This window comes from Rhodnius prolixus, unplaced genomic scaffold (genome assembly GCF_049639745.1).
Source record: "Rhodnius prolixus isolate KJV_2025 unplaced genomic scaffold, Rpr scaffold_2, whole genome shotgun sequence".
NCBI classification, from domain to species: Eukaryota; Metazoa; Arthropoda; class Insecta; order Hemiptera; family Reduviidae; genus Rhodnius; species Rhodnius prolixus.
In genome coordinates, this window is record NW_027411592.1 from 24,685,462 (window position 1) to 24,698,197 (window position 12,736).

General features: G+C 32.3%; 1 protein-coding gene across 6 annotated transcripts in view; it reads left to right on the plus strand.

The window, feature by feature from the left end:
- The window catches only part of SNF4Agamma (SNF4/AMP-activated protein kinase gamma subunit), a 297,611-nt gene that overhangs the window by 278,228 nt on the left and 6,647 nt on the right, over positions 1-12,736 (plus strand). For all 6 annotated transcript variants that reach the window (XM_074121066.1, XM_074121067.1, XM_074121070.1 and 3 more), the window contains 4 exons: positions 7,523-7,656; positions 9,067-9,115; positions 10,552-10,689; positions 12,255-12,407. In XM_074121066.1, the coding sequence (XP_073977167.1) occupies positions 7,523-7,656; positions 9,067-9,115; positions 10,552-10,689; positions 12,255-12,407 (474 nt within the window). The remainder of the gene's footprint in view (positions 1-7,522; positions 7,657-9,066; positions 9,116-10,551; positions 10,690-12,254; positions 12,408-12,736) is intronic.

Below are 12,736 nucleotides of genomic sequence, written 5' to 3' on the forward strand. Positions count from 1 at the left end.
TGACACCTGAATCGGTTATAAGATAGCGGAAGTAAAAGCCGTCTGAAAAATAGTCATAACTTCACTTACATTACTTTTATGAAACAGTAATAAATTGTTTTTAAATATCTTTAACAATATTTGTATTTTATGAACATATAGCTTTGACACAAGTATTGCAATTGTGCTGATTTCTGTCTCAAAAAAACTGTATAATCGGGGAAAGTGCAAAAATTAATTTAAGCGCCAAAAGTGGAAAGTACAAATTAGGTTTTAGTTAAAATACCTTACCGGAAATAGCGCTTAATGAGATGAAATTATAATTTATTCAGAATTGTTGACAGCGGCTTAATTTTTAAAACTTTTTTGCAAAATATCTATCATAATTAAAGGGACTGTTTTTGGTAAGATGGCCCAGTACTTCCGGAATATTGGCAGGGTCCTCTCACTAAAGTTGTTATTTCGGTGCAAGTTTTGGCTAAAAATCTCATGTTTAAGGAACATTGCGTGACCAAGATTGCGATAGCCATTAATTAAAATTAAAAATCACGATATTTGTCGTTCATACATTTCTCTAACAATTTATTCAAAAACTTGGGACTTCCCTCTATAATCAGATATTGATGGATCAGTTTGGTTCAGAGATTATGACATCACTATACTTGCTGTCCGCATTACAGCAGAAATCGAATCGACAAGCATTACACATCTGACCACATTTTCTCATTTTCACCATGTAAACTGTTAAAATCTCACGATTTCAATTATCACGAAGTACTTATTTAAGACAGACACTTATTTCATGCTATTTATAATAATGCTTGCGAGGGCTATGTGTACTCTAGGCTTAACTAAAACGTGCTATTTCGGGAACCAACTTATATTCAACTACATAGTGAGATATTCATTTACTAAAATTTCAATTTAGCAGCAAATAAGGAGAAAATTTGTCAATAATATGAGAAATTTTAGTAATTCGTGTAAATGATCTCATCTTTAATCTCAACAATATTTTTGAATTGAGAAAAACAAATAAAAATCTACAAGAGGTTAAATGATAGAAAGAGGTTTACTCGTTTTGTCAACTGTCCCACATTTCACTAACCAATAAAAACATTAAATCCGTTATTTATTCAAATGTATTTTTCAAATCTGATATCTGAAATAAATAAAAGATTTATTCTATCAGTATAATGTTAATGCCTTATATATAGATAACTGTATTCCATTCTTTTCTTGAAATATAATCCTCAGATACAGGTAATTCCAGTTCGATATGAAAATTTGTCAATGTAATTTGTTTTGACGATGTCCTAATTCCACTAAGATTTCAATTCCATTCATAACTTTACTGTATCTCCCACCACTTAAAAAAGTTATAGTTACTAAAATCATTGTTATTTATAATAGCTAGACATTAATCAACAAGATTTTCACTTGTGGGTAGGTAAATTTCCTTTTGCTTTTGCATTTTTACTAAATTTTAGGGGCTTAAAACAACTCCTCAAAACTTAAAACTCCTTTACTAGGCAGCTAATATGAACGTTTCTTTTTCTTTAAGACAGTCTATTTAAGGAGCAAACTGTTTGGCAGAAACTTATTTTAAGTTTCCTGTTTATCTCACTTAGTCTAGTAACGGTCTTAGTCTAGTATAGTGCAGCGGACAAACGTATAACGTCCTATTTTTAATGCAGCAAAGAAGATAATGAAACAGCACTTTCTAAATTAGAACGTACACTACTTTGGCATTTAAATATCTAGAAACAGACCTTATCTTTATTCCACTTGTAAATGGTGTTCACCTTTTACTGGCGGGACATCTGTCTTTCCCGCCTCTGCAAGCTTAACTTCCTATGCAGCTTACTCGGACTAGCGCAGTAATTTGGCGTGGTTTTATTATTATTTACAAAATATTACTTTACCAGAATTATGCTTTTGCAATTTTAAATTTTATTTTATTTATAAAAATACATACTTGAATGATCAAGTTCTCTTCCTATTCTAAAAATCACCCGTATTCCTGTACGAAAGGAAGTCTCAGAATGAATGAACTTGAGGAGAAAATATGAACGTAATGTAGCACGAAGAAATAAATTCTTCACATTGCGCAATTTTATGTAATAATTTCTAATAATTTAATAATTGTTTATTGCCTCTTTATTATTTGCAATAAAGTATAATTGATCAATATTTCAATCTAAACTACCTACTATAAAACCTGGACAATTCATTCATCACTAACCAAATTTGGTGACAAGTTATGATAAACTTCCTTTAACAAAAAGTCTACGAAATCCACTAATTATTTATTTTGTACAAAAATGATCAGATCTCACAAGTAGCCGCAGCCTAGTTGGGCAGCTGCTATCCTGAGATAAGACATACTTAGAAACATTCTCAAAGCGTACGGTTTTCACGTCGCGTTACATTCAATCAATTTTACCAAGGCCTTAGCTTCTTGCATGGACGAAATCTATGAACCAGATGACGCCACTACAACTGTTTTTGAGTGTACAGGGACGTTGAATTCAGTTTACCCATAGTAAATAAATAATAAAGAATACGCTCCTGTGGAGGAGGAGGCAGTGATGGTGTTCTACTTCAACTTTTAATGCATATTTTTCGTTACTTAAATATATATATACATAGACAATGAATATACAGGGTGATCCATTTAAAACGCACCACTCGCTAATAACTTTTTTGGAATCTTAAATATCTCAACTAATATTAGGGATATCAAAACCTATTAATAATCAAATTAGGGATCGTCATTTTTCACAGTGTTTTATGAAGTTTTCATAATCATTGTAAAAACCATTGGTCCTTATGTAATTTCAATCAGGTTTTTGGTCGTAACTCCGCCAAAAATAAAGATACAACATCGGAGGTGGAAAATTTGAAAACTAGACCAAAAAAAACATATAGTTTACTTCATGGGATTTTTCGAAATTCCGCTTTCCTAAACAGTTTTTAGCGATTGGTGCCTTTTAAATGGATCACCCTGTATATTATATATATAAAATATATGTATATTAGAGCAATAGTTAACGCTCCCTTCTATGTCTCCAATCACACAATACACTCTGATCTAAATATTCCTCTCGTCTCTGAAATAGCCCAATCTCGATACATAAAACTCCACTCAAATCTACATCATGTCATTACACCCCTCTGATCCACAACATGTGTACTACAACACTTCCTTCAAATCCATAGCGCAGACTAAAACGGCGGTGGCCACGCGATCATCTCAACATACGCTTATCTACGTATAACGCCTATCTCCTAGGATAATTACTGCTTGCCAACGTGGCGAACTAACCGCTTCCATCACTGAATGGTCGTCGTTCACACCACTCATGTCTCTTGGTGCACATACTTGTATATGTATTTACACCATTTCCTTACCCTCATCTCTTTTGCTTATTGTAAAATTAATTACAGTTGCAAAATAATTAAACAAATAAAAGTATTGATACTAGTATGATGTAATTGTAATCATAAAAATAATATATTTTAGCATGTTTCAATAGTCTCCATCGATCAGAGAATTAAAAAAAAAAAAACGTTTTTGAATCGGCTAAAATAGAACTAGCTACAAGCAACATTCCATGTGCAGTTTCCTTTTCTAAACAGAAGTACATCTTAATTGACCGCTTCTTCCGGTCAGTATTGGTACCGCACTGATCTGGGTCGGTGTAAAGAAATATTTTTACATCGTTTAATTATCTTTTTATTGCCTTCTGAATATATATGTACAAGAGAAGTAATGTTTTGTAATTAAAACATCTTTTGTTAAAAGGTAAAAAAAAAACTTCTCTTGGTTAAATGTTTCAGTTCGCTAATGATTTGCCCTCCACACAAAAAACTTCAAAGCTTGATAATTCCAATTATCCTACTACATCTGACACCTTAGATTTTATAGAAAACTTATTAACAGCTCGAATTTCAAAGTTCCTGTTTATAACTTTTTAAAAATCCAGTAATTGAAAATATAACATTAATAAACTAACTTTACATGCTGATGCTTAGGTTCCTTTGTACAACAGTGTTTAAAACGCGATACGTTAAGCATAAAAGTTGTAAGTTTACAATAAAATACTATTCAACTTCAAAATTTTATTTCTTTAAGAATAATATTTCATGGCAAGAGTTCTACATAAACTCTAAATCAATAATAAAAAATTTGAGTCAAAAATAGTTTATCACAAATACCAGTGAACGAGTACGGTAGTTATATTGGATCTAAATATTAAATATGTAGTTACGAAAATCTATTAATTTCCATTACAAGTCACGATTATGTTAGAATATGTCGTTTTTATTGCGCAAATGCGGTTTGCAAATGCAAATCTCCAAACGTGACAATATTTGCCGATCGTTTAGAACATGAGTACCACCTACTTTTCGAGTTTTGTAACCTTTCGAAAAGTATCGAGTAGTCAGTCACACACAAGCAATACTCAAGTGAAAATGTGTAAGCATTTTTATTGTTTCTCCTGCAATACTTAAAAACATTGTGAGGATTCACTAAAGTATAAATTTTATAAAATTGAATCCTTTCCTAAAAATGTATTACTATTTTTGAATGTGTAAATAAACACTTTTCATCAAAATAAGTTTGGAAATTTTTAACATTTTAGCTCTAAACGATTTTTTTTTTTTTTTTTTTTTTTGAGCCAAATATGTATTACTTTTTTTCAACAACTAGTACGAGTACAGTACATTACTGAGATTAAATTCTTGAACAAGTTTTGTACCTCTCTTTGCTTTGTAAAATGGTACATCTAAATTGATAGAAAAGACGTTTGAAATGTGCAATTAAAACACAATAAAAGTTAATCATAAATAAGGGACAAAACAAAATAGTATGTTTGGCCGTTGTTAGAATATATTTAGTTTTTTTAAATAAATATTATTTCGACGTTTTGAAACCCCTTTATATTCTTCGTCTGGAGTTGTGGTGTTTAGGGCAGGATTCTTAAGGTTTTTCGGCTTCTATCACACATTGCCACTAATATTAGTAATAAATAGTTTCAAAAACTGGTTGAGTGATAAGTGGTTAGATGAATCTTAGAAGGTACCAGAAAAGTTACCATAAAAGAATGAATTTTTGCTAAACAGATTCAAACTTCTCAATGATGGTAAACAAATGGTCATTAAATTAATTAATTTTATAGCAGATTTATTTAAATAACTGACTTCTTTTTTATTCTTGTCCTCTTTTAAGGATTAGAGGTTGGATATGATGAAATTATATTAATGTTCAGTAATAGTTCTTCGCGAACTCTAGGCAGCTAAGAGAGATTCGACTTTAGAAGGCATTAAAGTAAAGGACATCCGTCAGATCTTGCAGCTTGAATTGATTTCTTGACATAGCATAGTTTAGATAGAAGTGATGAGTGGTATAAGATTCTTGGTTTCTATGATATAAAGTTGGAGCTAGAACTGTACTTCCAGTGAGTTTGTGTTTTCATCAGCCATTACAGACTCGTTTCATTTCATCTAGTAATGGAACATTATTTAAAAATATTTCAATTTCTCTTGTAAAAGTTTATTCTTGGTATTGCATATATTTCCTTATAATATTGACAGAAGGGGCGGCACAGTGATGTTATCACGGCCCAAGGCCAAGTTGGCCGCCCCCGTGTGGACGGTGACCCCACCACCAGGAGAAACCAACATTAATAAAGAGGTAGTAGATGGTAATGAATCCAGTCGACGAAGAAGACGTTCATCTTCCCCGCATAAATCACGTTCAATACAAAATCTTCTCAAGTTGATGGGAAAACCATTTGCTGGAGGAGGCAGTAATAAATCGAAATCACCGTCCCCATCTTCTACACCAGCTAACTCTTCTCCGAGTACGACAAAGAGAAAATTTAGTCATAAAAATAATTCATTAGAAGTGCCACAGTTCAGAACTAGAAGTAGATCGTTGGACGATGGCACAAGAGGTCAGCCAAGTTTGCAGAAGCAGCTGGACTGCCAGACAACGTATGCGATTTATGAACAGATTTTGAGAGAAGGTTTGCCAAATCTTAATATCAGCTTAATTTATTAAACAACTAATAAATGACTTTCTGGAAGAACATAAAAACAGATAACAGATTCACAGACTAAAGTGATTTAAATCAAATTACCAAAAGTATAGGCTTCCGTGTGTTCGTATGAAAATGAACCAGATGTCATACATTTAGTTTCGCAACATTAAACAAATCATTAATAATTTATGAGAGTTTATTGCATTTAATTTTGTTTTTCGTCAAACTACTGATTTAGTATGACGCTGTATACTTTGGTGGAAATGCATCAACAAATTGGAATTTTCTTTGTATGTCTACAAACGTATGCAATGTCTACATAAACAGATTAATTTGTTAAATAAATATTTTCACTTAAACTCCACTCCAAAATTACTATTTTGCAGTTGCACTAAATTAATTAGTGCTTAACTGGTGAGCGTTAACAAACTTTTCTGCCAATAAAGTTACAAAAGTAGGTGATAGGTACGAACAAACAAAAAAAAAATTGTAAATAACGGGTTAAGGGAATCCCTTGGTTTGATTTTTTTTTCGAAGATTTTAGGAGTGATTGGGGAAGCCGAGACGTCACATGGGATCATAAACGTAAAGATTGGGAATGCTGCTGATCTCGGAGAAATTCTCTTTCTAAAAAATATAACCTTTAGCAAAAGTAAAAGAGTTGCTGAATCAGTTTCATCAACTTTCTATCTATCATCGTTGAGCTGTACGGAGGCGTCTCTCATGCGGCTTTGGGGGCAAGCTTGTGAGAATTGAGCTGGCATCTGAATCTATGTTGCAATAGATCCATTTGTCTTGCAATGCCTATGATCCGTTTATCTCGCTCCCCTATTATTTATACTAAGGATCTCCTTGAAATATGTATGTATATTCTCAATGAGCGAAACATTTAATTTTATAGACAAAGCTCTGAAATAAGTTTGAGAACCAAGGATTGAGTCCGTCCAAACTAATCTTAGATTTTATCCTAGGAGTCTCTACAACTCTCTATCAGTGAGCTGAATGGCTCTAGGAGTCAATAACTGTGACTTGAGACGCCTTAAAGTATCGCTCAACTATTCAAATCTACATTCCCCTGATGAAATTTTCATGAAACGGAATTTTTTTAATAAAAAGTTGTATGCCGTCTATTTAATAATGACTCTTGCAACATTCCTCGTCAATATGAGTAAAATCCTTTAATTTTTCTTCGTAATAATATTGTGGGTATTTCATGGAATTAGTACTTAGAATTGAGTATCCAATGGACGAAGACAAGGTTTTTTTGGTTGTGTACTCGTAGATAAATATTTAAATTGCAAACATAATAACATGGATCGCTTTAATTGCTTTAAGAAGCTTAATAGAGCAGTGTAGTAGTAACTGTAATTTTGAATTTCTACTTCAACTCAAACAATAAACATATTGTCAATAGGTTATGAAAATTGAAATTATCTTTCTGTTTCCTATACTATTTTGGGATAAGAAACAATTTTAAAGTTAAGATCTTCTTGCAGGCGTACTAAGGAGGAGCTCACTTGAAAAGAGGAGACTCAGCTTGGGTACAACCGGGACTGGAAGCAGTCACAGAGGTTCAGAGCCATCCCTGGATCCCAACCATGCAGCCATTCTATTCAGAGATTCCAGAGGAGTAAGTTTTAATTAAATATTTCTTAATAATTCTTTTAACTTTCCTTTTGTTTGTACGTGAGTCCGACAGTCTCCAATTAGGAGAAAGTTGTAATTATTTGATTGAATAAAAAAAAATTCGTGAATTGAGCAACGTATTTGTGTCTTATAATCACAACTCAAATCATATTTATGAATTTGACTTCTAGTCCTAATTGATCAAGAGGTGCTAAATCGGGTGGGTGTAAATAAAGCCTACGGTCTGATCAGGAATACTGTGGTCGGTAAAAGAGAGGTCAGAAAAAAAGTAAAAATGACCGTCTTCAAGACCGTTTACTTACACCTCTTCTTCAGTAAGGGGTAGAATCGTGGACTATGCTGGATAAGCATGCAAGCCGGGTTACAGCTGCCGAAATGAGATTTTTCCGCCGGATCGAAGGGAAAAATAAGCGTGATAAAATTAGAAATGAAACAATAAGGAGCAGCTTAGAGATACAACCCTTTGTAACCAAGTTGGAGAATCGGCAGTTGGGGTGGTTTGGCCACGTCTGCAGAAGAAGTGAAGAGGAGAAGATTAGATGCTTGATGGAGGCCAAATCTGAAGGCCGCAGACCAAGAGGCAAATCTAGATTGGGCTATTTGGATTACATCGGGCGATTGGCACAAAAGCGTGGTCAGGCTAGGTCTTTTATCCGATAATTGGCAAATAACAGAGAAGAGTACATCCGTTGGTTATCCTAACCAAGGTCTAAGTTATCTAAAGCTCGACGCTAAAGGCATGAGAGCGAAGACAAAGAAGAAGAAGACTTCTAGTCCTCTGCTTTTTATCGTTTTAATATTTTATTGTTTTAATTTAGGACAAGGCGATGCTTACACGTCTAACTAGGGGTTGGCCCTAATAATTTTTCCAAATTTGGGTCTTTTAATTGCATTTAGCGCCTTTTGTACCACTGCATTTGAATGAGAAGTTTCGAGCAAAAATATTTTCATACCAGAATTCTTAATTTGCTGAATAAATTCTGCCTTTCTCTTACATTATTCTTAGTAAAATTTTTTCGAAATTCGTTTCACTGTTTTAAGGCTCTTAAAGTGATAATTTTTATATGATTCAGTTTCATAATTTACATGCTTATGCAAATTAAAGACCATCGAGATAAGATAAGTAGATGCCTCAATTTACCCAATGATAATACAGGAGACTTTAATAAACAAATTTAATTGCGCCAATGGCCGAAAATGTTTACGACTTAAAATAAAAATAAAATAGAAAATTGCAAGTCAAGATTTTAATCTTTTGTTATATTAATGTTAATCTATTAATAAGGCAATACTTGTTTATTTTTAATTCAAAGGAACAAATTTGTATCAATTTGCAACTAAAAATTTAACTTAATTTTGTGTACCTTTTTCAAGAAGATGTTTATTTTTACAGCTGCCAGTGGCGGATCCATTTTTGGAGAAAGTCAGCATGTCTGATCTAGGTATGTATGAATGTTTTACACATTTAATAAAATTGGTATCTGCTTTATTTGAGAACGTACATAGTTGTTTAGACAGTTGTATATCTATTACTTTGCCCCCATAGTGTAACTGAAATAGACTAATGACGCCAAAGATGTCATTTATAATGGTAAAATGAATATCTAATAATCTAGCAAGTGCTATATAAAGAATAATTTATAACAATAAATACACTAAAAATAATAACACTAATCGATTTCCTTTTTCAAATATTAAACATGTTAAAAGAGAACCCAATCGTAAACTGAATGAAATTGGTCAGTTGCAGAGCTGACTCAAAATAAAACCACATATTTCTTTATTGCGTATTTAGAAAAAGTAAAATTAGATCTTACAGTAAATTTAAATCTTAATCAAAAATAAAATTGGGCAGAACATTGCAGAAGAAGTACACATCTAAGTATACTCGTATTTACTTTCTGTAGATTCCAACAAATATATCATTAATTTTTTCAGAAATTTTCCTTATAGATTCGGCTTCAGAAGATCCCATATTTTCATAAAAGTTCATTTAAAACTCGAATACCATAATCTTATTGAACGAAGGAAAGATAAAACAAGAATGAGTAATTAGAATTGCAATTATATTTAAATAAGATTTTATAAAAAGCAAAAATTTGTGATAAAACACCATCACAGCTGAGTTTAATTAAATAAACGAAATCTAGTTGTTAACAAAAGAATAAAAATAACAGGTCTCAATGAGATAATTCTCTGTTTTTTAAAAAGCCTTCTAGTATGTGTAAAGATTAACACTAAAGAAAAATACCAGATTTAGAAATATGTATTATATAATTTTATTATTTTTTTAATTTAAGGCGCGTCAGAATCTGGGGTAATTGGCGCCCTAGAGCTTTTTTCAGTCCACTGCCGGTCTCCGGACTGTGTTCTTTCAAAACAGAAAAATATGATTTCTTGACACTTGTACAGAAAATCATAAATTTAAAAAAAGTAGTGAGTAAGAACTATTTGTTTCCCTTAACTACCATTCCTTCATAATATATAATATATTATAAATCGAGTAACAGCTTAAGAATCATTCAGAATAGTAAACAATAAAGAACAACCAAAATTAAATAAGACTTTTTATAGGGAAGGGAGTATTATTAACTCATTGGTTAGCACATTCTGGATTCCCACGCGAAGATCCTGGGTTCGAATCCAGCTGATGGTGGCCCCTTAGATTTTCTCTTCCTAGAGCTTCTTCTTACAGCTCACTGTCCGGATATCGCAAGTACACTGCAAAAAGCTCCACGCACCGATGACCTCAGTTATTCACATGCCTTAAAGACTTTTTATGAACCATAAAATCGTTTGTTATCCTTTCTTGAAAATATTGTTCATTAGGATATACATTCACATTCTTTTAATGTAAATCTTGTATTTCTGTTTATAGAGGAAGATGAAAGTCAGATATATGTGAAGTTCTTCAAGTTCCATAGATGTTACGGACTCATACCAACCAGTGCGAAACTAGTGGTGTTCGACACCCAGCTTCTAGTCAAGAAAGCATTCTTTGCTCTTGTTTACAATGGTAAGTGTTCATGGTAAACGGTAAAATTACATATTTTAATATGTAAAATTCTTTTAATTACAGTTAACAAGGACTAGTAGAAGTCAATCAATTCCTTGTACCTTAGATTAATTCTATGCCCTATTTCATTGATGATAAATGACTTAATTTTAGACATATTAATTATATAAATAATAAATCGTTGGAAATTTTGTATACGCTATACAGACCCCAACTACGGCCATATTTTACCGAATAAACAGTGCACAGACTGATTGTTAACAGATCAGAAATATGTATCCAAGTGGGTCTGTTTCCTTGAGTAGTAGCAGTAGTACAGATGTGTGTTCATTTCACAGAATATACAGAATCGTTAAAGTAATATCGTACTTAATTATTATAAAACAATTTAAGTTGACAGACAATCCCTTGTGACGTACAGTCTGAACTTTAGGTACTTCCTCTTTACCAAACTGATTCTCTGGAGTATAGTACCTAGTGTTACAAAACACTGTTTATATTTGCACCAAAACACAATGGGTTGCATACTTTTCTAATCAACTTTGCCATGATTCCTTAAATGCAAAACCGTCTTGACAAATCTGCAACTTCTCTGCACCCATTGCTTTTAGTGTGGATTTTCGGTGGAAACATAATTCTATAATACAAATATAATACCAAAACCCAATTCTAGTCATTACCCTCATTATATAAACTTAGTAACTGCTAAAGACAGGCATATCTCTAAGCTGCACAATGTCCACAATTCAATTCTTAAAAAAGTATGCATTGCATTTTTTCGGTAATTTCTTGAAAAATTTGGTTTGCAACCGTATTAACGATATTCAGATTTTAAATCCACAAATTAAACTGGAATGACCAATTTTAACCTACCCCATATCCTTTCTTAAAATTTTCGTTGCCAACATTAATTTTAAATAATGAAATAAAAATTGTAGTACTGTAAGTACATGAGGTAGATTCAAATTTCAGTGGAACTTCGTGTGAGCCATTTTCGAAAAGTCTCAGAAAGTTAAAAAATCCCTTCGTCAAAATGTTATTTTTGGATGTGAAATTTTCTCCAAAATTAGAATTTTAGCAACAATTTAATCTTCCTTAATAATGTACACGACCCAGAACCGTACACTATATTGAAATGACACTTTAGAGATAAGACAATCTTCTTTCCTCCAAGTCTCTGAATAATTTTCCAAAGAAGCTGTATGAAACAAAGTAAAAAGTAATTGTTGCAGCCATTTTTTGTTGTTTTTTTAACTACTATAGTAGTTATCCGGTTGTGGGGCTATTTTAGATCTGCTATGCCAAAGCAAGATACCTTATTACACATACCCTCTCTGCTCTCATCATCAATTTTTACAGTTCTACCTTTATTTTTAAACACAGTCCGCTGAAATAATGGTGCTCAGTGAACAAGAGTTTTATAAAGTAGTTCCTTGATCCTTAAAAAGAATAAAATGGTGCGGCGATATTTATGCACTGTGCAATATCCAAATGTGTAATTACTACTACAGAACTAAAAAAAATACTTTAAATTTGAAAAAAAAATTATTGGTTTCTTTTTACAGGTGTCAGAGCGGCGCCACTTTGGGATTCGAATCAGCATACGTTCGTTGGGATGTTAACCATTACAGATTTCATAAAAATCTTACAAATGTATTATACTACGGGTTCTATGACCATGGATCAGATGGAAGAACATAAATTAGATACGTGGAGGAGTAAGTTTTATTCATGTTGAATATATTAGCGGTGTTGGTCTTGTGTGTTCGGGAACTAACATAGACTGGCGTCTATTTAATTAGTAATGTTCAAGACTAACTCTCTCTTTTAATTTATTGTAATTTAAAAAAGATGTTCTACAAGAAAACGAACACAACTATTGGACTCGAGAAATAAGGTGCCACATTTTAGAAATAAAGTTAATTTCATTGTCATGGATAAAAAAGTACAATCCAGCAGTAACATTACGTTCAACGAAATATTTTTATGAAGTGATTTTTAAGATAAGATGTTCTTTTCATACCCTTTAATTTCATCTTAAAATTTT